Source organism: Moschus berezovskii, chromosome 10 (genome assembly GCF_049115385.1).
Source record: "Moschus berezovskii isolate FMDL1 chromosome 10, NW_MosBer_1.0, whole genome shotgun sequence".
NCBI classification, from domain to species: Eukaryota; Metazoa; Chordata; class Mammalia; order Artiodactyla; family Moschidae; genus Moschus; species Moschus berezovskii.
Window position 1 is genome coordinate 109000807 of NC_142469.1, and position 25089 is coordinate 109025895.

Consider the following 25089-nt stretch of genomic DNA (forward strand, 5'->3'; position numbering starts at 1 on the left):
GAGGACTCGAAAGCAGTGTTTTCAAGAACACTGAGCTTCACCACGAGAGCGATGCATCCGTCACCATCCACATTTGAATAATGTTTGTTCCCGTCAGCTGTATAACACTATCCCTGAAAGATATGGAATTTACAGATGTCGGTTATTGTGATGTATTCTACCGATTTAATCAGAAAAAAGAGTCAATCAAAGGAAATCGAAATAATGTCTCACGGTTTCCCGGGTGGTGCCGTGGTAACGCACCCGGCTGCCAATGCAGGAGAGGCGGGTGCCATCCCTGGGTCAGGAAGACCCCCTGGAGGAGGGCGTGGCAGCCCACTCCAGTACTTTTGCTGGAGAATCCCCTGGATGGAGGAGCCTGGCGGGCTGCAGTCCATGGGGTCGCAGAGAGTTGGACACGACTGAGCGACCGAGCCTGCCCTTCACTGACTCACTCAGGGATAGACATGATTCCGGCCCAGCCTCTAAGGTCTCTTCTGGGAGTGTCCCCCGGTGTGGCCTGAAGGTCTGGCCCAGACCCTCTACCGACACCCACAACAAAGCCGCTCCCGACCCGGGCCTTCTCTTCGCTGAGAGGAAAGCCCTTCCTGTCCTGCCCACCGCGCTGTTGCAGCTCGTGCTGCCCAGGTTCATAGCGATTCGCTCACCCGGCTTCTTGCAGCCAGAGCTTATGTTCGGTGCATCCTTGCATGCTCAGCATCCGTAGACATTTCACATCATTGGTTGAACTATTACCATTGTTAATAGTAACAGAGAGATAGCATTACTATCTATCACAGTTAAAAGTAGTTTCCCCAAATGGGGGTCTGGCTGGGCCCAGGGCCCCGGGTCCTCCCCGTGTTTCAGCTGGGCTGCCCACTCATCTGCACACGGGACGAGGAGCTGCCCCCACCCACCCCCACCCCGGGCGCCCCCCCGACCCCGCCCAGGGCACGTGTGGACGCCTGGGTCTGGCCTGCCCTGGACCCCGCATGGCACGCAGGACCCCGCAGCACGGGGCCTCCACTCCTGCTCTGCCCCAGCCCCCTCAACCTGTCCCTCCTCCTCCTTCTGGGGTCGCCTCCAGTCCTGCCACGCCCGCTCGGGCCTCAGGGACCTGTCGCCAGTGTCAATGCGTTAATGTGGAGCCTCGTGCAGTGGTTTTTATTAGCCGCTTGAGGCACAAATGATGGCAGTCAATGCCCCCAGGCTGAAAGCCGGCCTTCAGTGGGCTTGGCCAGCGGCCATCATCCTGACGGGGCGTGTCTCGGGCACCTCAGAAAGGCCCCCCGGGGCCATTCCGGCCGGCTCCTTCTCCTGTTCCCCACCCACAGCTGTCACCGACTCGGCTTCCACCACTGTCATTTGGCCTTTTCTAGAATTCTGTATAACTGGAACAACGCAGAACCTGGGCATACATGTTCAAGTTCTTCACCCAGAAAAATGCCCTGGTGCTCCGGGCGCTCAGCAGCCCCTGGCAGCCCGTGGACTGGGGCCAGTGTGTGTCTGGGGCGCCATTTACGTATCTGCTTGCCAGCCGACGGGCACTGGGGGTCTTTCCAGCCTGGGCTGCTAAGAACAAACCTGGGGCTGCACGTCTTTCATTTTCACTCTCTCGGGTGAATGCAGGGGTCAGTTGCGGTTCGAGTGGTGAGTGTGTGTGTGTGACCTGAAAGGCCTGGCCCTGTTTTCTCAGAGCTGGTCTCTGCGTCACGGCCCTGCAGCTTGGGTGGGACGCCCTTGGCTGTCTCTTCCACATTGTCGCTTGCCCTTTTGATTTCAGCGAGTCTGGTGAGCGTGAAATGACTTCTCACTGCAGTTTTAATTTGCGTTTTCCTAATAATTAAAGGACACGATGTGCCTTTTCTTATGGTTTTTGACATCCATGTATTTTCTTTGGTGAATCAGCTTAAAATCTTTGGCCTGATTCTTGAGTTGTCATTGAGTTGTAACTGTTTGAAGATGCTGGCTACAGTGATGAGATATCAATTTACATTTTTCCCCCCCATTCGAAGGTCTTTTTCATTTTCTGAAGTCTTTCAAAGGGCAGAAGTCATAAATTCTGATGAGTTACAATTTATCAGTTCTCTAATACTTCATGCCTTGAATAATCTATATGAGAGATCTCCTTCATTCCCAAGGGCATGACACTTTTCTGCTGCTTTCTTCCAGGTGCTTTGTGCTTTTAGCTCTCATGTATAGATCTATGACCTATGCTGAATTTTTTTTTTTTTTTTTTTGCCTATGGTGTGAGATAAAGTGTATAGATCAACTTTCATACAAGAATATCCAGCCATGCTGGCTCTATTTACTGAACAGACTGTTTTTCCCACTGAATTATTGGTCCTTGAGTTAAAACTCAGTCTTTTCTCTGTTCTGCTGCTTCATGGGTCTATTCTCTTATTACCCCACTGTCTTAACTACTGTAACTTCGTAGTAAGTCTTGAGATCAGTATTGTCAGTCTTACAGTTTTGTTCTCTCTTTCAAGGTTGCTTGCTGCTGCTGCCGCTAAGTCACTTCAGTCGTGTCCGACTCTGTGTGACCCCATAGACGGAAGCCCATCAGGCTCCCCCGTCCCTAGGATTCTCCAGGCAAGAACACTGGAGTGGGTTGCCCTTAGGCTATTTTAAATCCCTTGTGTTTCTTCATCATTTTAAATTTACCTTGTTGATTTCTACAAACACCCCTGCCACCGTTTTCACTTGGGTTTGTTTGTCTCTATAGATCAATTTGGAGTGAACTGACATTTTAACAATATTAAATTGTTTGATCATAAATATATATCTCCATTAATTTAGATTATTTAATTTCTCTCCACGTTGCTTTATAGTTTCCAGGGTATGGATGAGTTTTGGGGGATGTATCCATTAATATTTGATTTCATGTTTCCTGACGCTATTATAATTTGTTTTTCAATTCCAGTTTCTAAATGTTGCTGGGATATGGAATCACAGTTGTTTTGTGCATGTCAGCAGAGTTCAGTCTGATGTTAATCCCCGTCGGTGTATTTTTTTTGGCTGCACCTGAGAGGTATTATGGATCCTAGTTCCCTGACCAGGGATGGAACCTGAGCCCCTGCAGTGGGAGCACAGAGTCGTAGCCCCTGGACCAGCAGGGAAGTCACCCAGTCTGTGTAAGCTCATTCCACACCTTGCCTATTTCACCTGCAGGATCTTTCTTTAGTCTTTTTATATCTTTCATGGCACTCCTATCATGTCTATGCTTTCCTCTGCCTTCCTGATCACGTGCAGTGTTTATAGTGCATGCGTGCTAAGAGGCTTCAGGCGGGTACAACCCTTTGTGACTGTAGCCTGTGAACTGTAGCCCGCCAGGCTCCTCTGTCTGCGGGATTCTCCAGGCAAGAACACGGGCGCAGGTTGCCATGCCCTCCTCCAGGGGATCTTCCCAACCCAGGGATGGAACTTGTGTCTCTGATGTTTCCTCCTTTGGCAGGCAGGTTCTTTATAATTAGTGCCACTTCGAAACCTCGCTATATGTATACTAGTATCAGACCATGGGGTCGCAAAGATTCAGACACGACTGAGTGACTAACACGCACACGTATAGTGCCTTTATAGTTGCTGCTGAGCACCTTTTTCTGCTGATTCCATCACCTCTGCCATTTTTCTGTTTCTCTGTGTAGCTCACGGCTCGCTTTCCTGTCATTTTGAATGTCTGTGCCTTAGATCAGTTTGAGCTGCAATAACAAATTACTGCAGACCGACTGGCTTCAACAACACACGTTTTACTTCTCACAGCTCTAGGGGTTGGGAAGTCCAAGGTCAGGGCCCCAGTGGATCCAGGTCTGATGAAAGCCTGCTTCCTGGTTCACATCTTCTCACGGCGTCCGCACAGGATGGCGAGCAGGGAGGAAGTGGGCTCTCACACGCGTCTCTTCTTATGAGGGCGCTGATCCCCCGGGGACGGGGGTGGGGGCCTTGCACATCCACGCACTGTCGCCCTGGGGGTTCAGCTTCAGCGTGTGAACCTAGGAAGCTGCAAGCACTCAATCTATAGTGGTCTAGACATTGTGTTGGGCACCTGACATTATGAATTTTACATGTTGAAGGCTGAACTTGGTTGTATATCTTTAATTTCGGGATTCATTCATTCTGAAGGTAGCTGTATGATTGGCATCAGGTGGCTCATCTGAGACTTTCTCTCAGGCTCCGTCTTGGCAGGTCCGGGGAGGCGTTTATCTTAACCCTGTTACTCCTAAGACGGTTCCCTTCTGAGGACGCTCCCAGGGTCCTGGGACTTGGAAAGTCGTGGTTGCTGCTAATGCTGAAACCCAGCCTCTGTTCACTGGAGCCGAATAAAAGTACAGAGACAGAGTTTTGGGTGAAGCAGAAAAGAGCCGCTGTGATTGCTTTGCCAGGCAAAGGGGGCCATGGGGGCTTGGACCCTCAAGCCGGTGCCCTCCCTTGAGAGAGGAGAAGAGGGTCTCACAGTCCAGAGAAATCGGGCTGCAGACGAGGGTGCTGGTATGTAATCTTCACCTCAGCAAAGTTTCAGAATCATCCCAGCTGGCGTCCAGCCATCAGCCATCAGAGATTCCGGTGGTCCTAGAGGCCGTCGCTCTCTGACCTTCTTTCTGGAACGAAGGATGCTCCAGAGGAAAGGGCCGTGAGGGAGTGTTTTCTCGAAGTCAGCAACAGGGGCAGAGTGTGGTTCTAACCGGGAAATAATCACTTTCTAGGTGCAGTTCAACAAGCACAGGGGAAAAATATCTGGGCAAGAGTGCTGGGCTGGGCTAAAGGCCGAACGTTTACCACGGTGGGGGCCGTCAGCCGACGTCTGTCACAGCCCTCCCCGCCCTCAGGAGGCCTGTCTCCAGCCTGCAAGGCCTCCGCGGGCGGCCTGCGCCCTTTCTGGGGGCCCTTCCCTGGCTGCGCTCCCCTTCTTCTCAGGACGGCTCTGTGGGCCCCTGTTCCTCCGTGTGCGGGGCCTTCTCTCATCCGCCCGTCTCCCTGAATTCTGGCCCCTGTCTCCTCAGTGCCGTGAGGAGGCCATTCTCTGGGCCGTGCCCCTGCTCTGCACGCAGGAACTGCTCTCAGTGAGAGCCAGGGGACTTCGCAGAGCTCAGACCACAGTCCCTGTCCGTCACCCAGTATCTGAAAACTGTGATTTTATACATTTTGTGGGGTTTTTTGGTTGCTTGATGCAGTACAGGGCGCTTGGTCTCTGCTAATCCCTCGTGGCCGGAAGCACAAATCTTGAGGTCATATTTTGACTGATACATTTAATCTGGTGATCTGATGGGTGCTTATCTCCCCATACGCTTCTGCGACACAGAAGCTCTGATTGCGCATCTTCTGCAGGCTGTTGTAAAAGTGCAGAAGTGAGCCAAGCTTCCCTGCGGTCTTGCATCCAGAGCAGGGACCAGGCAGCAGCAGAGCGGGGACCCGGGCTCCGGGCAGCAGAGATGGAGTGGGTTTAGGCCATCTGGTGTGTGGTCAGGAAGCCGCAGTGGGAGAGTCACATGACACAAGAAGCGTGTGCAGGAAGTCCTCCAGGGTGACCTCTGCGTACACGGGATCCCTCCCCCATATCAGTGTAGCCTCCATAGCTGAGGACGGGCCTGGCACAGCCGGATGGGCTCGGGGCAGGGTCCTGCTTCTCCATCTGAGCATCCAAGGCTGGCATCTCTGTTCTTCCTGGCCTCCTGGGCCGACGGCATGGGGGAGCTGCAGGAGAACAGGGAATGGACATGAGTCTCAGACTTCCAGGCCAGGTTTCTGTCCGCGGCTGGATAACAAAGCGGAACGATGCACCACACCAGGTAAAGAGGAATGAGGGAGTGTGGGAAGAGCAGTGAATCCTTCTTTCCCCTCTGCGTGTTTGTTTGAAAGTGATGGACTTCGCAGGCCTTCCTGCGACGCCCAGCTCCAGCCTGCACCCACCTCCCGGTGAGTTCCTTGAGCCTGGAGCCCTGCAGCTGCCCTCTTGGCATTCCCAGCACATCATCAGCGCCATGGGGGCGAATTAGCAGCGGCCAAGCCGACCCGGCCAGGCTGGGGTTTCACAAACACTCAGTGCTCAGCGTTCTTTTTCAGCCAGAGTGGTCACCTGCCAGGGACCGGTTCTCCAGGGACCCAGAGTTGTGCTGTCCATAGAGCCTTCCCTAACCACGCCAGCCTGAGCCTTCCTACCTGAAGCCTGGTTTCTGAAGATTAGGGTGTGTTTGCCCCAGCAGATCAGTGGTTGCTAGTGAGAGTGTATTTTGGACACATCTGTGGCTTCTAAGTCCCTTCAGTCGTGTCTGACTCTTTGTGACCCCATGGACTGTAGCCGGCCAGGCTCCTCTGTCCATGGGATTCTCCAGGCAAGAATACTGGAGTGGGTTGCCATGCCCTCCTCCAGGGGATCTTCCTGACCCAGGGATCAAACTCAGGTCTCTTGTGTCTCCTGCATTGGCAGGCGGGTTCTTTACCACTAGCACCACCTGGGAAGCTATGCAGTCTTTAGTATTATATATAATATTTTCAAGGAAGGACTATAAGCTGTAAGTATCCTAGCAACATCTACACTTATACAGGTTTTGTTCAGTGGCATCTTGTTGAATGTAATTAAACTGAATTCTTTAAGAATATTTTTCTGCGGAGTGAGCCTGTGCTCTTGCTGGTGTCACCTCTTTTTACACTCTGGATGGGGGACCGGCTAGCACAGCCCATGGCCCGTGGCTGGCCTGCCCTCTCGTCTGTGCAGCTGTCTGAAGTTGCTTTCAGGCTTTACCAGCAGACTTGAGTGGTGGTGTCAGAGACTACACGACCTACAGATTCTAGAGTATTTACTGTCTGGCCTTCCATGGAAAGAGGTTACTGACACCAGTTCTAAATGGGTATTTCTGTATAAAATAGCATGCTGTTCACTCTTGTGTTGAAATGGGAAGAATTCTGTTTCCTAAACTCTCTGGCTCTCTGAGAATACTCAACTGCAGTGCATTCTGCTTTCCTTCCTCCTTAGAGTCACGTCTGTCCTGTTCTCACCACTGTGAGCCAGAGGAGGTGAAAAATCCATTCCCTTCTAGTCCAGGCCCGGCCTTTCTGCCCAGATCAAGCCCCAGAATGAGAGTGGTGAGCATCCTTCTTATTTTGCCTGGGAGGATAATATCCGTCAGTTTGACTCCTGGAAAATCACACTGCAGCTGAGTCTATCTTTGTTCACTTTCCAGGAACCAATGAATTCGACCAACATCTACGATTCACATGAGGACTACTTTGGATTGGCTAATAGTTCAGACTATCTACTGGATGATGAGAGCTTTCTGTGCTCCTTGGAGGAGGTCAGAAGCTTCTCTGGGCTCTTTGTGCCCGTTGCTTACTCCTTAATATGCGTCTGCGGCCTCCTGGGCAATATTCTGGTGGTGGTCACCTTTGCCTTTTATAAGAAAGCCAAGTCCATGACGGACGTTTATCTCTTGAACATGGCCGTGGCGGACATCCTGTTTGTCCTCACCCTCCCGTTCTGGGCGGTCAACCACGCCACCGGTGAGTGGATTTTTAGCAACACCATGTGCAAACTGACCCGGGGCATCTATGCCGTCAACTTCAACTGCGGGATGCTGCTGCTGACCTGCATCAGCCTGGACCGCTACATCGCCATCGTGCAGGCCACCAAGTCCTTCCAGCTCCGCTCCAGAACCCTGGCTCACCACAAGCTGATCTGCCTGGCAGTGTGGGTGGGGTCCATCCTTATCTCCATCTCGACATTCACGTTCAACCAGAAGTACAAGCTGCAGGGCAGTGACGTCTGCGAGCCCCGGTACCACGCCGTGTCCGAGCCCATCCGCTGGAAGCTGCTGATGCTGGGGCTGCAGCTCCTCTTCGGCTTCTTCATCCCGCTGCTGTTCATGATCTTCTGCTACGCGTTCATCGTCAAGACCTTAGTCCAGGCGCAGAACTCAAAACGGCACAGGGCTATCCGCGTCATCATCGCGGTAGTCATCGTGTTTCTGGCCTGCCAGATCCCACACAACATGGTACTCCTTGTGACCGCCGTCAACCTGGGCCGGACGGGCCGCTCGTGCAGCAGCGAGAGGCTGCTGGGCTACGCCAAGAACATCACCGAGGTGCTGGCCTTCCTGCACTGCTGCCTTAACCCCGTGCTCTATGCCTTCATCGGCCAGAAGTTTCGGAGCTACTTTCTGAAGATCATGAAGGACCTGTGGTGCGTGAGGAGGAAGCAGAAGGCTCCGGGCTTCTCCTGCTCCTGGCTGCAGTCGGACACCTTCACATCCCGGCAGAACAGCGAGACCGCAGACAATGACAATCCATCCTCCTTCACCATGTGACGCCCCCAGGCTCGGCGCAGACTGGACAGAAATGCACGGGCGTGGAAACAAAGCAAAAGCAAGTGGGGTCGTTCCTGCAGGATCAGGGCCACGGGTGCTCCGGTGCCAGGGGGGTTCCCACAGGCAGCACCCCCAACTCATCTGACCGGGGATGCCCTGTGCCCCTGTCCCTGATGGCTGGCATTCCACAAAGCAGGCTTTGGGAAGCGCTGGATGAAAACGAACTGCTTACAAGCACGAACACTTTCAGGAATATTTGCAAAGAAGCCTTCAACCACAATTTCTTCTGGTCTTTGCAAAACATCCCACGGCTTAAAAACAAAACGAAACAGGAACAACAATCAAAGGCCCTCACATGACTCATTTAGGCAAAAGATTAAATGTCTTCTGTTGCCATGGTTACTGTTGGTCATCACAGCAGTAAATGGGCTGGCTTGAGCTTTATCTCATTTCCTTGTGATGCACTCAGCTTGCATGCGATTGAGAAAGGGCAGAAGAAAAAACAAGCTCAGAGACCGAAGAGGTGGCCGCATAAGTGCTAGACATGCTGGTCCCCAGGGGTCGGGCCGCTGCGGTCGTCACAGGACATCAGGAAGTAGAGTGTGCTGCATTTCTCTCCATGATGGCAATTCTCTAAAAATCAGTTAGATGAAGGTGCTTAATAAATACTTGTTTAACAAAACATAACAAAACTGGGGCTTCTAGCACAGGTTAAGAGTGAAAGTTGATCAGTCGTGTCCGACTCTTTGTGACCCCGTGGACTGTACAGTCCATGGAATTCTCCAGGCCAGAATATTGGATTGGGTAGCCTTTCCTTTCCGCAGGGCATCTTCCCAACCCAGGAATTGAACTGGGGTCTCCTGCATTGCAGGTGAATTTTTTACCAACTGAGCTACCAGGGAAACCCCAGTTTGAGTTAGTTGTTTAAATTTTTTTAAAAATTAGTTTTAAAAAATTTAGCTGTTTAGAATACTTAAAAAAAAGAACCAGAAAACTACTGAGATAATAATGAAAGGGTTTTTGTTTCTTTCCATTGTGGTGTTAAAGAAAGATGTGTGGAGTCTGGTTGTGACGAGCTTCAAATTAGCTGGCAGAGAGCAAGGGCCATGTTGGTTTCTGCTGCTGTAAAGTGGTTTTACCTGAAGTCTGAGGTTAACTACAGAATCAGATTTTAACAACTCTCTTTGACTTCATAGAAATTTCATAGAACTCAAGTTTTGAAAATGTGTTAATATTTTGGCCACCCGATGCAAACAGCTGACTCACTGGAAAAGACCCTGATGCTGGGAGGGATTGGGGGCGGGAGGAGAAGGGGACGACAGAGGGAGATGGTTGGATGGCATCACCGACTCGATGGACATGAGTTTGAGCGAGCTCTGGGAGTTGGTGGTGGACAGGGAGGCCTGGCGTGCTGTGATTCATGGGGTCGCAGAGAGTCGGACACGACAGTGACTGAACACCCCACCACCAACAAAGTGGAAAAGTATCAGCACATCTGATGGAAACACGAATGTGGGAATTCTGTGCTGGCGCAGTGCTTTTCACTGCTGAGGACCTTGGTTTGATCCCTGATAGGGGAACTGAGATCCCCCAAGCTGTATGGCCAAACAACAAACAGCCTCCCTGCCCCTCTCCCCCAACAAATGTGTATTTGAAAGGTCCTGACATGAACTGCAACAGTACTGGTATGGTTAATGCTGACCAGCATGTTATTTGAGACTTCCTCCTGTTCTTACAAGCCTCAGCTATGTGCCATTCAATGGAATTTCTTAAGTTCCAAAGTCTGTATTTTTTAAACATGGTTTTGGCTTTGCAAAATAAAACTGCTCTGTGGGTGAAGTAGGAATCGTCTTCCAGTCTCAGGGTTCTGCCTGGAGACCCAGGTGTTTAGCGGTCCCACGTCTTTCAAACCTGTTAGCATGTGACTCTAGAAATCAAAGCAGAGGAGGCATCACTCAGATGCTTCTTTCGGTTTGACCAGAGCCCTGATGTGATCTGGGGAAGTGTGTTTCTAAACCCACACAGAAGCTTCGCACAGCTCCTCTGCCCTGGTCCCAGAGGGGTGAAGCTTGCCTCTTTATGCAATAGCCCTTCTCAGATTTCAGCCATAATGAATAAAGATGTTTTGCAAACATGCTATGTACTTTGTTTCATTAAATGGGATCCTTTTTCTTGCTGCTTTGGGCGTCAGAGCAGGTATATCAACAGCCACTTGGAGCTCAGAGGCAGACACCCCCGGTTGACCCGGGACTACTGCATCTCTGCTCTAAGTTAAATGACCCCAGGCTGGTCTTTAACGGCACCCGGGTCTTCTTTCCTCCTTTGTCGTGTCTTCTCTCACAGTCAGGTCTGGCTGGACCTTGAGTGTGTGCTTTTTGCCCCTCCTCTGAATCTTTGCAAACACTGTTGCACCGTGTTTGGGGATCAGCTGCCTGTACTTGGAGGGACAGCGGGTTCATGCCTGCCAGGCTGTTAGTAATAAATCAATCACACGCGCACGCATGATTTCTTGCCCATGCGTATGTGTGTGTTTTTAATATACTGACCAGAATTTTTCCTGGTTTCTGTTACAAAGTAAATGAGATGGTCTTGATCAATTGCTTCTGGATAATTGAGATTTGCACATGTATGGATGTGAGAGTTGGACTGTGAAGAAAGCTGATCGCCGAAGAATTGGTGCTTTTGAACTGTGGTGCTGGAGAAGACTCTTGAGAATCCCTTGGACTGCAAGGAGATCCAACCAGTCCATTCTAAAGGAGATCAATCCTGGGTGTTCATTGGAAGGACTGATGCTAAGGCTGAAACTCCAATACTTTGGCCACTTCATGCGACGAGTTGACTCGCTGGAAAAGAGTCTGATGCTGGGAGGGATTGGGGGCGGGAGGAGAAGGGGACAACAGAGAATGAGGTGGCTGGATGGCATCACCGACTGGATGGACATGAGTTTGAGTGAACTCCGGGAGTTGGTGATGGACAGGGAGGCCTCGCGTGCTGTGGTTCATGGGGTCGCGGAGAGTCGGACACGACTGAGCGACTGAACTGAACTGATATATATGCATAGGTATATATGATATATTAGCAAAGGTGAAAATTCAGGCACCGAATGTTATCTTCCAAATTGTACACTGATTTTCTTCTGATGACGAGAGGCTAGCTCTTAAATGAGGCCAGGAAAGTACAATATTTTAAAATCTGTGTAAGATTTCCGCCAGTGTGCCAGTTCTGGGCATTCTGGGGGGTATCAGGACAGGGTGTGGTCTAAATGAACAGTGTGTGTGCGAGCTCACAGTCTACAGGTGTGTCCCCTTGGGAGGCCTGCTGGAGCAAAGTATCACAGACCAGGCCGCTTGACCAGCAGAAACTGACTTCTCAGTGTCTGAGGCCCTGGTGTGGCAGAGCTGGTTCTTCCTGAGGCCTCTCGCTGGCTTGCAGATGGCTGTCTTACTCCCGTATCCTCATGGCTGTGCTTCTGGGGGGTGGTGTGTGTGTTCTAATCTCTTCTTATAGGGACACCAGTCACATAAGGCCGCATGAGTCACATTAGGGCCACCCTAACGGTATTGTTTTTAACTTAATCAGCTCATGAAGATCCTCTTTCCAAATCTGGGCTTCCCAGGTGGCGTTAGTGGTAAAGAACCCACCTGCCAATGCAGGAGACATAAGAGATGCAGGTTCAATCCCTGGGTCAGGAAGATCCCCTGGAGAAGGGCATGGCAGCCCACTCCAGGGTTCTTGCCTGGGAAATCCCAGGACAAGGATTTGGACAGAGGAGCCTGGCGGCCCACAGTTCGTGGGGTCACGAAGAGTCGGACACAACTGAGTGACTCAGCACACAGGCACTCCTGACACAGTCACAGTTCTGGGGAAGAGGGGCCTCCCCAGTGTGTTACTCTGCGGGTCACAAGTCCAACTAGCCCATAACGACTAGGCTTCTGCAGGCAGAGCGGCTCTTCATACCCGAGTTGGTTTCAAACCTGACAGCTGGTTTCCGGGTGGTGCCCTCCTCCCTGGTAAGGTGGGTCCCGGGCAGTCGTTCCCACTGCGGGCGTCAGTTCTCAGGTGGGCTCCCCGCTAGATGTGGACAATGACGGTGCTGTGGTCCTGGGCGGACACCCCTGCCTGCTGCTGTGCTGATGCTCCCGCTGCAGACGGGCCTCCCCTGGGAGCCTCCGCTGGTCACCTGCCCCCTTCATCCTGCCCTGGGGGCGGGGGTGGACCTGCTTCCCCAGCCCCACCCTCAGCTCCGTACGGGGCATTCCCCCAAACCAGGGCCACTTCTGTGCTCCATGCAAGAGGGCACCCTCTTCTCTCGGGGACCTCTGGGTGGTGGGCAGCGGCTGTGGCTGCAGAAACAGCTCGGATGGTGCCAGTGGAGGGGGCGCCCCATGCGCCCGCCCATTGGCACAGACAGGGTATCCCTGGCTCGAGGCTGCAGAGGCCCCTGCTGTCTGATCAGCAGCCCGTAGCCTCCCTCACAACTGCGGGGAGAGTCAGGGCTTCACACGTGCGGTCGGACGAGTGGAATCGCAGCACCCCCTCTCACGCGGTGCCTGCTGCCCCGAGGGAGCCGGAGGGACACCCTCGCTGACCTCGAGCTCAGGGACTCTACACGCGGGGAGGCTGCAGAACCAGCGCTCAGACTGAGCAGCTGGGGCTTATAGTCTCCTGTTATGATTCTGCAGCTCACTGAAAATGGACAGATTGCTTTCTCACATTCTTTCTAGAGTCAGTCAGTCAGTGAGTTCAGTCGCTCAGTCACGGCCGACTCTTTGCGACCCCACGAACCGCAGCACGCCAGGCCTCCCTGTCCATCACCAACTCCGGAGTCCGCCGAAACCCGTGTCCTTCGAGCCCGTGATGCCATCCAGCCATCTCATCCTCTGTCGTCCCCGTCTCCTCCTGCCCTCAATCTTTCCCAGCATCAGGGTCTTTTCAAATGAGTCAGCTCTTTGCATCAGATGGCCAGAGTACGGAGTTTAAGCTGAGCTGTTTTGTTGTGTAGTCTTCAGCTCCGAGGATAAAGAAAAAAACGTTTTGTGTGATGAAGACTAAGGAATGTAGAAAAAAAATTGTCCTTTCCTTCTCCTTGAGAACTCAGACTACTGTCTCCTCCCTGGGGACCCGGACTGCTTATCGGGCTGCCTGGGAACTGACTCTCTCAGCTGGACGCTGAGCGACTGCGCACACACTCCTGAGTCCGCGGGAGACGGAGGGGGCGGACCTCCCGGGTGGGATGCTGCCGCCACCTGCTGGGCACAGTCTGCGCTTGCGGGAGGTCCAGGCGACAGAGGCCCCAGCATCTCAGAGGGCAAATCCGGCCAGGGTACGTCCCGTCTTCACGCGAGGTCAGTGGGGGACGGGCGGCCGCCCTGGAGATGCCGTCAGAGGTGGCCGGCAGCCTGGCCTTCGCAGGGAGCTGTCCTTGGCCGTCTTTCCAAGTCTGCACCCCGGACCCAGAAAACCTGGTGTGTGGTTGGGTCTCATACTTCTCTCCACGAACACTTCGGTCCCACCTAAAATGCCAGCTTTGCCAACAAAGGTCCGTCTAGTCAAGGCTATGGTTTTTCCAGTGGTCATTTATGGATGTGAGAGCTGGACTGTTAACAAAACTGAACGCTAATGAATTGATGCTTTTGAACTGTGGTGCTGGAGAAGACTCTTGAGAGGCCCTTGGACTGCAAGGAGATCCATCCAGTCCATTCTAAAGGAGATCAATCCTGGGTGTTCATTGGAAGGATTGATGTTGAAGCTGAAGCTCTAACACTTTGGCCACCTCATGCGAAGAGTTGACTCATTGGAAAAGACCCTGATGATGGGAGAGATTGAGGGCAGGAGGAGAAGGGAACGACATAGGATAAGATGGTTGGATGGCATCACCGACTCAATGGACATGAGATTGGGTAAACTCTGGAAGTTGGTGATGGACAGGGAGGCCTGGCGTGCTGCAGTCCATGGGTTCGCAAAGAGTAGGACAGGACTGAGAGACTGAACTGAACTGAAAATGCCAGCGTTGCTGTTCCCATTTGACTTGATGGGGAGGTGAGACTCGCAGGTCCCATGGGACCCAAGCTGAGTGTGGCAGGGGTCTCAGGGGCCCGGGGGAGCAGACGCAGAGCCCTCTGTGTGGGAATCGTGATGAGTCTCCTGTTAAGTCAGAGCTGGGCTTCCTGCACTCTCCCCTGGTGGCGTTCATACCCTGCGCCCCCAACCTGGGGGAGAAGGAATCTGTTGATGGTTTACGGCTGAAGGAGAGATGCTGCCAGATGCTTGCCAGGAACTCGGGTACCAAGGTTTCCACAGGCCAGTGGCTGTTACCATGGTTACTAGACAGCTGGGCAGAAGCAGGAGGGGAGTGGCCCCCGTTGCCAGTGCCCAGGAAGGCCCTTCCGTCCTGCGGTCTGGTGTGAGTGGGCAAGGAGGCTGGGAGACCCCCCCCCCATCAGAATCCGCTGGACGCCCCCTCCCGTCTCTTGCCCAGGGAGGACGGCAGGGTCCCAGCGTCTGCCTCTCTGTGGATGAACCGCCTCACTTTATCAGCTCTCCACACACACACCTTAAATGTCAGGATGGGAATTTAATTTTCAAGTAATGCAATGGCTGAGTTACCACAGTTTCCAGGGGATTTTGCTACTTTGTTTTTTTTGTTTTCTTCCTTTATCTTAACACTGTTTGCCTTCGTGTTGGCAAAAGTCATAGCCAATGCATTTTTCCAGGCAGACAGCTCTTCAGATTTTATGATGCTGGTGTTTGGAATCACACTAAATGTTTTAGAGTAAATTAAAGCTCTAACTGCTTACAGGCTTGTCATGGGGTAGCAGGATTGGGGGGCGGTTCTCAGTAAATAAAAGTATGATAGCATCAGAGTTCTAGTAAAAACGAGAAAAGTGATTCACGAGAGAGTTCTAGAGTTTTGCCCACTCGACACAGAAATTCAAGTTAGAAATCAAAAGGATCTGCCTGCGACTCCCCCTGAGCTGCGCTCACGGCAGCTTGGAAGAATTATTTCCGCAAAATACATTTATTTTCTCTAGTATGGTGAGTGTGTTCACATTCAAGACTCCTGATCAGGCTTAAAAAGTTTCTTTTGCCTGTATTTTAAGTTTGGAAATAATTGCTATAATTAAATATATTTGTTGAGTTTTAATAACTTGGACTGAAAGGAGATCGATTCACTCAATCCTAAAGGAAATCAACCCTGAATATTCATTGGGAGGACTGATGCTGAAGCTGAAGCTCTAATACATTGGCCCATTTGAAAGAGCTGGCTCATTTGAAAAGACCCTGATCCTGGGAAAGACTGAAGGCAAAAGGAGCAGCAAAGATGAGGTGTTTGGATGGCATCATTGACTCAATGGACGTGAATCTGAGCAGACTCTGGGAGACAGTGGAGGACAGGGAGCCTGGAGAGCGGCAGTCCATGGGGTCAGAAGGGGTCTAACTCAGCTTAGTGACTCAGAAACAACAACAGCGAAACTAACCGAGACTTGTAGCTCAGCCCTGGGGCTTGTATTTCATGCAGGTGTTGGACCAGGCTAGGGCTGTGGTGAGACCTGGCTGCTTTTTTCTTACAAAGTGAAAAACCGTGTCATGTGAGGGCACAGCTTCTAGAGCGGTGTGGGCTTTTGTCCAGAGGTGGGGCAAAAGTGGGCTTGAGTCCCTCGGACTCTCCCTGCAAGGAGATCCAACCAGTCCATCCTGAAGGAACTCAGTCCTGAATATTCATTGGAAGGACTGATGCTGAAACTGAAACTCCAATACTTTGGCCACCTCATGCGACGAGTTGACTCACTGGAAAAGACTCTGATGCTGGGAGGGATTGGGGGCGGGAGGAGAAAGGGACAACAGAGAATGAGATGGCTGGATGGCATCACCGACTGGATGGACATGAGTTTGAGTGAACTCCGGGAGTTGGTGATGGACAGGGAGGCCTGGCGTGCTGTGGTTCATGGGGTCGCAAAGAGTCGGACACGACTGAGCGACTGAACTGAGCTGAACTGAAAAGCAAACTTGTCCTCTGCGCTGAACTCCCGTGTGTCTAACAGGGCTGTGCGAACACAGCCTGATCTGACAGGAGCTGAATCTATCCAAGAATGTACAGTTTCACGTTGAATGAAAACCAAATGCATGTGCTCTGGGGACTCCGGACTGTCCCTGACGCAGGCAAAAGAAGATGGCAGAGCAAAGCCAGGGGTGGGGGTGACGTGTGTTGGGGAGAAGCGAGGCCCTCAGAGGACAGGAGGGCACTGGGGCTGGGAGGGAACAGAGGCTCAGGTGAAGCCAACGCTGAGAGCCTGGAGGAGAGGCGCGCCGGGAGCCGGGGCTGGGGCTGGGAGGGAACGGAGGCTCAGGTGAAGCCAACGCTGAGAGCCTGGAGGAGAGGCGCGCCGGGAGCCGGGGCGGCGGAGATGGAGAGAAAGCGCCAAGAGCAAAGCTTCGGACGACCGCCCTGACAGCCGAGCTGAGATCACTGCTGGGTAACGGGAAGGAGAGAGCAGGGGCGGGGACAGCGCTCCTCCCTGAGCGGCAGGCAGGTGTGCACACACGTGCAGGCATTCATTTAAAGGGCCTGGCTCCTACGCCCGCGCGCTGCAGGCTCCAGCGGGTTTCTGCCTTCGGGTCTGAGCGCAGAACGCCGCCTTCTCCGGGAAACCCAGGGTTCTGCCTCTCAGGCCCCCTCCTGATCGGACGAGGCCCACCCCGTCAGGAAGGGTGAGCCCCTCCCCTCACAGGCAGACACTGACCCGTCCACCGACGCCTCCACGCAGCGCCTGGATTGGGGTCTGGTGAGACACTGGGCACCCAGGTCTGGCCGTGTGGACACAAAGTAACCGTCACGCGGCCCGAAGAAGGGAAACTGAAAAATGCATTTGAAACTCAGTGAGGTGTAGATTGGGCTTCCCAGGTGGTCAGTGCTTTAGGGTATGCGTCCGTCAGCGAGCCTGCTGCTCAGAGCTCAGTTGGCAAAGAATCTGCCTGTGATGTGCAGACCTGGGTTCAATCCCTGGGTCGGGAAGATCCCCTGGAGAAAGAAGTGGCCACCCACTTCAGTCTTCTTGCCTGGAGAATCCCAGGGACAGAGGAGCCTGGCAGGCTACAGTCCATGGGGTCACAAGAGTCAGACACGACTTAGTGACTAAATCACCACCACCATAGGCCAATGAAGCCATTTCAGTGTTCACTTACTATGATGATGTGGACTTCCTGGTAGTGATGTACCTTGATCATGTGGGCTTCCCAGGTGGCTCAATGGTAAAAAAAAAACCTGCCTGCCAATGCAGGTGACGTGGAAATGTAGGTTCAGTCCCTGGGTCAGGAAGACCCCCTGGAGGAGAGCATGGCAGTCCACTCCAGTGTTCTTGCCTGGAGAATCCCAGGGACAGAGGAGTTTGGTGGGCTGCAGTCCACGGTGTCGGACATGACTGAGCACACACACAGCGGCAGGGAAGTGCAGACCGGAGTCCACGAAGTCATAGCTGCTCGCAGGGACCAGGAGGGCCACCCAGTGGCCAGGACAGACTGGCAGGGAAGTCCACTCCAGGGCAGGGCTTCACCCCCATCAAGGCCTGGGGGGAGGTCTGTTCCCAGGGCTGGCAGGTCTGCCAGTTTTCGAAGAAGAGGTGAAAATCTAGACTTTTAAAAATGTAGAGTCTTGGGTCTTCTTAACTACGTGTAGTATAAGGCAAATTAAAAATTACTTGTGAGTCAATCAGAAGCCTTCTGTGGGTGGAACACAGTCTTCAGGCAGCTGTTAGAATTCTGAGAGGGACAAGGATTTAACCATCCAGACACAGCAGCAGCCTGGGAAGGCCCCTCCTGCACCCCTGGGTGGTCAGCTGGGTGCTGTGATGGTGCAATGTACAGACAGGTGGCCGGTGCGTGCCAGGTGGCCGGTGCAGGGCTGTGCAGGGCCTCTGAGGCTGGGCCTGGGACCCTCTCTCCCCGTCCGTCTCCCACGCCTTGTGCAGCACACCCACATCTCCATCCTCTGCCCTCTGAGCCTCACGCGGGACCAGGAATGCCCTGGGGCACGGTCTCCACTCTGCTCTCCCCTACAGGGAGGTAAAGTGGGTCATAGGACAGAGACTCTCACGTTGAGCAAACTGCCCCGTTTGAATGCGAACATGGAAACCGCCTGTGCCGCTTGTCCAGGGGCTGGACTGACAGAGAGAAGCTCCCATCAAGTCCCCGATGGCCCAGCCTGGGGTGGGGAGTGCCGGGGAGGCGGTGGGGCTGGTGAACTTGGGGTGTCAGCCTGGGTACTGGGGGGCAGCAGGGGAGGGTGTGAAAAGGGCCGGAACCTCACAGCTCCTGGTCTCCCATTTTCTGACCGCAGTTGGAAGACGGCTGCTCTGGCCACCCTCCCAGCCATCCTTCCAGTGAACGGTCATCTCCCTTTCCAGATGGAGACGCGGGCCCCACCCGATGATGGGTTAGAGTTTCCCTGGCCAAAGGGCAGGGGAGCTGAACCTCCAGCTGAGGCTGGAGCACTCCAGGGGATGGCAGCCCTCCCGCCCTGACTCCAGGCTCCCAGGGGTCCCATGCCTGAGGCTGGGCACAGTGGGCCCTCGGCTCTGCGTCCAGGGAGTGGCTTCTCTGACCACCCTTAGGACACATGTCTTCCAGCCTACGGTTCCTGTGAAAAAGAGGCTTAGAAGTGGGAGCTGTTTGAGATCTCAGTGGATTACAGAGCGGGGGGGCCGCAGAATGAACCTGCTGTGGACCCAGTTCTCGCCTTCTTCTCCGTCTCTGAAGTCATCAAGTGTTTTCCTGATTTTCAAAAAACGTTTCTCCCCTTCACATCCCTTGGGAGGGCTACTATAAAAGCGAACAAGCAAAACCAGAAAATGATAAGGGCGGCCAGGAGGTGGAGAGACTGGAGCCCTCGTGCTCTGCTGGCAGGAGTGTAAACTGGTGCAGGCGCTGTGGATGCAGTGTGGGGAATCCTCAGACAACTGGAACTAGAGTCCTGGGGTCCAGCCTTCCTCTGCTGGGACAGCCTCTGCCCATTTTAAAAAGATCCCTATTAAACGGTGAGTAAAAGTGAATTTTTAAACTTTAAAATCAGGCTGATTTGTGTATGTATTTATTCTGCAGATTTATTAAGCATCTACTGTGTGCCAGGCCTGGTGCAAGGAGCCTCCAGGGCAGGGAGCCCAGATGGGAGGCCCACAGGGGCCTGTGGGTCAGGGTGAGGCAGGCTGCAGGCAGCGGGCAAGGGGCGGCAGGGGGTGCTCCCAGGACAGAGTCTGGAGCGTCCCAGGCTGGAACCTGCACCTGCAGGACGTGTGACCCAGGCGGGTGCAGCGGCTGCTAGAGTCTTGAAAGGGGAAGGAGAAGGTGGCTGGGATTTTCAAAACGCGACGGCGTGATCTGAGCAGAGAAAGAAATTCATTTCTCGTACGGAAATCTGGGTCAGAGCTGAGGCAGGGCTGAGATTTGCAAGACGCACAGCAAGGCTGGGGACCCGCCGCCTTACAAGAAGCGAGTCACGGGAGAAGAGAAACCAAAACCTGCTGCTGCAGCAAAGTGGTTGTGGTTTCGACGCCCGCCGTACACTGTCCGCTCACACTTCCATTCTGAGTCACGTCCTGACTCAGAGAAGATAATCTGGAGGAGACGGCCTCCGTGCTCCACGTCTTTAAAGAAAAGGCCCACCCGAGTGCAGAGCTGGCATCTGATACGAGAGGCAGGACCAGGCGACCAAAACATCCTGAGGTGCCTGGAGGATCCTGAACGCTCCACACACACAAGTTTGTCCCGTTTCACAGGCTCCTTAGAAAATACACAGAAAGGAATTACTGGAAGGAAAGAATAGCAATAAAGCTTTGATTCAGCAGAACTGCTGGACACCCGGCTCGGGAGGCTGTGCTGAGTGTGCGTAGGTGCAAAGCTGGGTCCCCAGAGGGACCACAGACTTGTTGGGACGTAAACAGAGATTGTTGGTTGAGCAGATCACGTGGAAACAGCCAGGCAGCACCTGCCGTGCGTGGTGTCCGGGGCCAGGCTCTGTGCCCACAGTTTCGTGTATTGTTTCAGCCACACGATCGCCCCGTGTGGTCTGTTTCTCCTGTCCTCATTTGACAGGAGAGGAAAGTTCAGAGCAGTTGGATGAGCTGTCCCAGGTCACAAGGCAAGGAAGTCATGGAGAAGCATGCTGACACGGGGCCGGGGCATGACCGCTGACCCCGGGGCTCTCAGCCTGGCTGCACGGTGAAAAAACGGACACTGCTGCTCAGTCGCGTCCGACTCGACGACCCCGTGGACTGTAGTCCACCAGGTTCCTCTGTCCATGGGCTTCTCCAGAAAGAAGTGGGTTGCCACTGCCTTCTCCAGGGGGTCTTCCTGACCCAGGGATCAAATATCCCAGGTCTCTTGCATCTTCTGCATTGGCAGGCAGATTCTTTACCCTGGAGCCACCTGGGAAACCCAGTGAAATTCAAGAAGGGACTTCAACCCTACCCATGCCTCCAAGACCAACCGAGTCAGAGCCCCAGGGTGAGCTGAGGCATCCAGATTTCAAAAGTTCCCGGACTGACCCCACAGCGAGTCCAGGAGACGGTCACCAGGACCCTGAGAGGCAGAAGTTCTGTGACGAGACCCCCCCGTTTGGCCCCCTGGGTGTGGGCAGAGCCACTGGCCCCAGCGTCGTGGAGCGAGCCTGGCAGGATGGCGTGTGGGAAGCAGTCAGTGCCCCGTGTGTGCCAGCAAGCCTGTCCAGACGGTCCTGTGGGCTGGCTCTGCCCACCCCCACCCCAAGGGTGCCTGATGTCTAGATGGCTACTTGTTTTCAGGGTGTGGATTTACCTGCATAGGGACATAAATGTCATCAGCACGAGAAAGGTTAGTTTCTTAACTGTCACCCTAACTGGGTTATCCATAAGGTTTATGGGGAACTTATCATAACATGAGAAATGCATATATTGAACGTTAGTTTAAGTTCAGTTCTGTTTCTCATTTGTGTCTGACTCTGCGACCCCATGGACTGCAGCATGCCAGGCTTCCCTGTTTCTTTAAAGCAGCATTTAAAATTGTGTATGCAGTAAGATCAAAGGAAGAAAGATGGAGACAGTTCTTTTCTTTGAGAAGAAGAAACGCAGCTTGGAAGGCCCACATCAGACAGTTTCACTCAGCGGCGCCACACCTCATCCCGTCCTGTTTCCCTTCTAAGCCCTTTGAAACTGTTCACTCGGGAGGAGCTGAACTCTGAGAAGAGAGCGCAGTGTTGCTGGGGACCCACGTTCCCCGGGACCCCCGGGCACCCTGTATGCCGAGGACTGGTGGTCGACACCCTTCAGGGGCACAGTAGAAAGGTCAGGCCCACATTTCAAGTCTGGTTCTGGCAAGGAGCCTCCGTGGGAGGCACACAGAACCTGGAGAGGAGGTAGCTTTGCCGTTTTTTGTTGCCTAATTCCAGCAGTTCTAACCTTAAATACTGCAGCAATCATAGAGCCACCTTCTGAGAAAAGCAGAAGCCTCTCCCTGGGGGCGGTACAGGTAAAGGTCATGTGAGGCCCCAGTGTCGGCTGCCTGGGGCCCAGCCCGACAGGCAGACTCTGGGACCCAGTGATCCAGGCAGATCCCGGGGCCCAGAGATATAGGCAGATCCATGACCCAGTGCTTCAAGTGGACCCCGGGACCCAGCCCTACTGGCGGACCCCAGGACCCAGTGCTCTAAGCGGACCCCAGGACCACCTAGTGATACAGGCAGATCCTGGGACCCAGTGATACAGGCAGATCCCGGGACCCAGTGCTCCAAGCGGACCCCAGGACCACCCAGTGATATAGGCAGATCCTGGGACCCAGTGATACAGGCAGATCCCGGGACCCAGTCCTACAGGCGGACCCTGGGACCCAGTGCTATAGGCGGACCCCAGGCCTCTTCTAAGCATCTCAGAGTCTCTCTGGGGTGGCTCCACGGCCTTGAGCAGAGAACAGATGACGCAGATATGAAGGTGACGTTCTAAGTCCTCTGTCAGCACCTTGGGCTGCACATCTGGGACGTCATTTAAGAGAGAGAGGAGAAGAGGCAGTTGTTGCCAGTGTCCAGGGGCTCTGCCCACCTTCTCTGCGGTGGCCTTGCACCTGGCCGGTCCCCAGCTGCCTTGATCAGGACTTTGTGCCGTGGGCATTGGGTGGAAAGCACGCTCTCATACGCAAAGCAGTGTCTCATGCCGAGTGCTCCTCCCGGGAGGCTCAAACAGAGCAGGGGAAGCAGACGGAGTCTCTCTCAGAAGCACGTAGCTGTTCAAACCTTAGAGAGTTCTACAAGCACTATTGAGAGGTTTAGTAAGACAGCACTCCTAATAATAAAGGTAGGCACTGACCATGCTATCTTGGGTGTGACCTGTAACTTATACAAGTGAGGCTCAAGTTTATCAAACCGCGGTGAGCTAAGCAGAGCTGAGCACAGGACGCTTACACCCGGCGGAATGTCGGTTACCACAGTCGGCACAGTAGGTGCAAAAGAGCAGCTCGCATTTACAAACCAGCACAGGGAGTTAGAGTGACTTGCCAACGCCGAAGAGTCAGAACCACACCAGCCATGCCGCCTTCCTCCTCCTCCCCCTCCGTCACCGGACACCAGAGCATCTTTCCTCGGGTATGAGCGTGGGGCCATAATTGAGCAGCTCAGCCTGCCTCAGCATTGTGTCAAGGAGGCTCTGCTGGCTCAGTTTTGAGGAGTGGCTCCATGAGGCTACATCGCTGGAGGACATCCTGGTGAATGGTGAGCAGTGTGTAGTGCTGAATCCTGACTTCCCATCCTGCTGGCTTGCCCCTGCGGGAGTCGTCCTGGAGACGGGGAAGGGTGGGCGGTCCTCAGGAGTCCGAGTCTCTGAGCTCCCAGCCCGGGGCCTCTGCATGCGGCCTGCGGGCCTGCAGGGTGAGGGTGTAGAAGAGCTTGCGGTAGGAGTGCCGGAAGGCAGGGCTGGAGAAGCAGTAGACCACGGGGTTCAGCACACCCTGCAGGTAGGTGAGGCTGCCGGTCACGTCGGTGGCGTGGACCACGGCGCTCAGGAGCCTGCAGGCGCGCGCCCCCCGGGAGGCAGCCAGCAGGACGCGGGCCACGAAGCAGGGCAGAAAGCACAGCGCGAACAGCACGGCCACCGCGCCCACCAGCGCCCGCGCCCGCCGCAGCTTGGGCTGCTTGTCCGGCTCCCGCAGCCGCTTCCGCAGGGTCCGGAGGATGCCTGTGCTGCAGAACAGGATGAGGCCGAAGGGCAGGATGAACTGGACGAAGAAGAGAGCCTCCTGCCAGAGGAGACGGAAGGAGGGCTCTTCCTGGGGTTCGGAGCTGGGGCACTCCCCCTCCGAGAGGAACGCGCTCTGGTGGGTGAGTGCGGCCATGAGCAGCCAGACCAGGGCCGAGATGCCCCAGGCCGCCCGCAGGGACAGCGCGTTGACCCTGAGCCTGGAGTGGGCCACCCGGAGGTAGCGGTCCAGGGTGACGGCCGTGAGGAAGGCTACGCCCGCCCCGCGGCACAGGGCGCGCAGGAAGAGCAGTGCTTGGCAGGACGCGTGCCCCAGGCCCCAGCTCTTGCGTCTCAGGTAGAAGGCGGCGTGGAAGGGCAGGCAGGAGGCCAGCAGGAGGTCCGCCAGCACCAGGTTGAGCAGGTAGACAGCGTAGGGCTTCCACACCTTCAGGCGGAAGAAGAAGGTCCAGAGCGCCACGGCGTTGCCCAGCGTGCCCAGCCCGCACTCCAGCAGCAGCAGCGAGGCCGTGGCCACCTCCGCCGCGTGGCTGTGCTCCGAGCAGTTGGGCGGCAGCATGTCGCGAGTGCCTGCTGTCCGTCCGTCCGGGGGCCGAGGCTTCGGGAGCGGAAGGCAGAGACGGAGCCCAAGGCTGCGCTGGTTCCCACGGGGACAGACAGCACACTGGCAGCATCTGGATGAAGTCAAAGTAAAATCTGTTTGGGGAAAGAGGATCCGGAGCAGAGGGAAAAACCCCTGCAGTTTTGTTTTGCCCTGAAAAAGGGGAAATTGTGTTTCACTTCCCGTCGTCCTGTGTTACATCCAGCACTTTATCCTGAGGGTCTGTGTGTGGCCCCTGAGGGTCTTGGGAAGTTCAGGAAGACTTTATAAAGTGAAGGTCATGGTGGGAACAGATTGTTCTCGAGTTTGCACTGTCTTCCGACCGTCAGCCCGGGTGCTGCGATCCCCAAGAAGAGGACGCGGCCGACCCGGTCATTCGACGGTTGCCCGCTTTCACTTGTCCTTTTGTTTCATCAGAGCTGATCTTCTGTTGAGGAGAAGATCCTGCCCTCCCCTCCCACACTCCCCGCGCGGGGACCCGCACCCCTGCGTCTCCACGGGCTTGGAAAGCAGAGTAAAATCAATGAGCGGTTTGGACGCACAGACTCCACCAGCGTGTCTGGTCCACGAGCCCAGGGACACGCTCTGTGTGCCTGACGCACAAGCAGAGTCAAACAGTAAACGCGGGGAACCCGTCATCCCGGCGCACCCTGCCCCTCATCCTCCCGGGGCTTGGCCCGCGGTTCACCCTGATTCTCCCTGTTTCTGTCCAGCCTGAATTTTCTTTCTCTCTTTTCTGACTTCATGACATGCAGGATCTTAGTTCTCTGACCAGGGATTGAACCTGTGCCCCCTGCAATGGCAGCGTGAAGTTCTTACTGCTCTACCACTAGGGAAGTCCCTGTTCAGCCAGGTTTGAGCTTTGGAGTCAAACAGAGTTTCGTTCCATCCGGCTTCTCCACTGAGCAGCTCTGCGGGGTGAACGGGGACGTCTGCGTTCAGGGTCCCTGTGTCTGAGATGCTCTCACACGCACGGCGCTCTGCACCGTTATCTGGGACTTCACGG

At 54.3% G+C, this 25089-nt stretch overlaps 2 protein-coding genes across 4 annotated transcripts in view; one reads left to right on the forward strand and one right to left on the reverse strand.

Moving 5' to 3' along the window:
• The window catches only part of CCR6 (C-C motif chemokine receptor 6), a 32526-nt gene extending 22118 nt beyond the window's left edge, over nt 1-10408 (forward strand). For 2 of the 3 annotated variants that reach the window (XM_055433695.2, XM_088840895.1), the window contains 2 exons: nt 6947-7056; nt 7155-10408. In XM_055433695.2, coding sequence (XP_055289670.2) covers nt 7048-7056; nt 7155-8273 — 1128 coding nt within the window. In that variant the 5' untranslated portion in view covers nt 6947-7047 and the 3' untranslated portion in view covers nt 8274-10408. Of the gene's footprint in view, nt 1-5412; nt 5763-6946; nt 7057-7154 lie in introns of those variants that run through there. The other variant, XM_088840896.1, reaches the window with a different exon arrangement.
• Nucleotides 10409-19344: 8936 nt separating this feature from the next.
• On the reverse strand, nt 19345-24256 carry GPR31 (G protein-coupled receptor 31). Its single transcript, XM_055433494.2, has one exon. It carries the CDS (start codon nt 24039-24041, stop codon nt 23091-23093), a length of 951 nt encoding a protein of 316 aa, XP_055289469.2. The 5' UTR covers nt 24042-24256; the 3' UTR covers nt 19345-23090.
• Between the last annotated feature and the right edge of the window lie 833 nt (nt 24257-25089).

What these genes read in the sequence shown, in the direction of transcription:
- GPR31 (XM_055433494.2), bottom strand. Translation starts at nt 24,041, where the DNA reads ATGCTGCCGCCCAACTGCTCGGAGCACAGCCACGCGGCGGAGGTGGCC.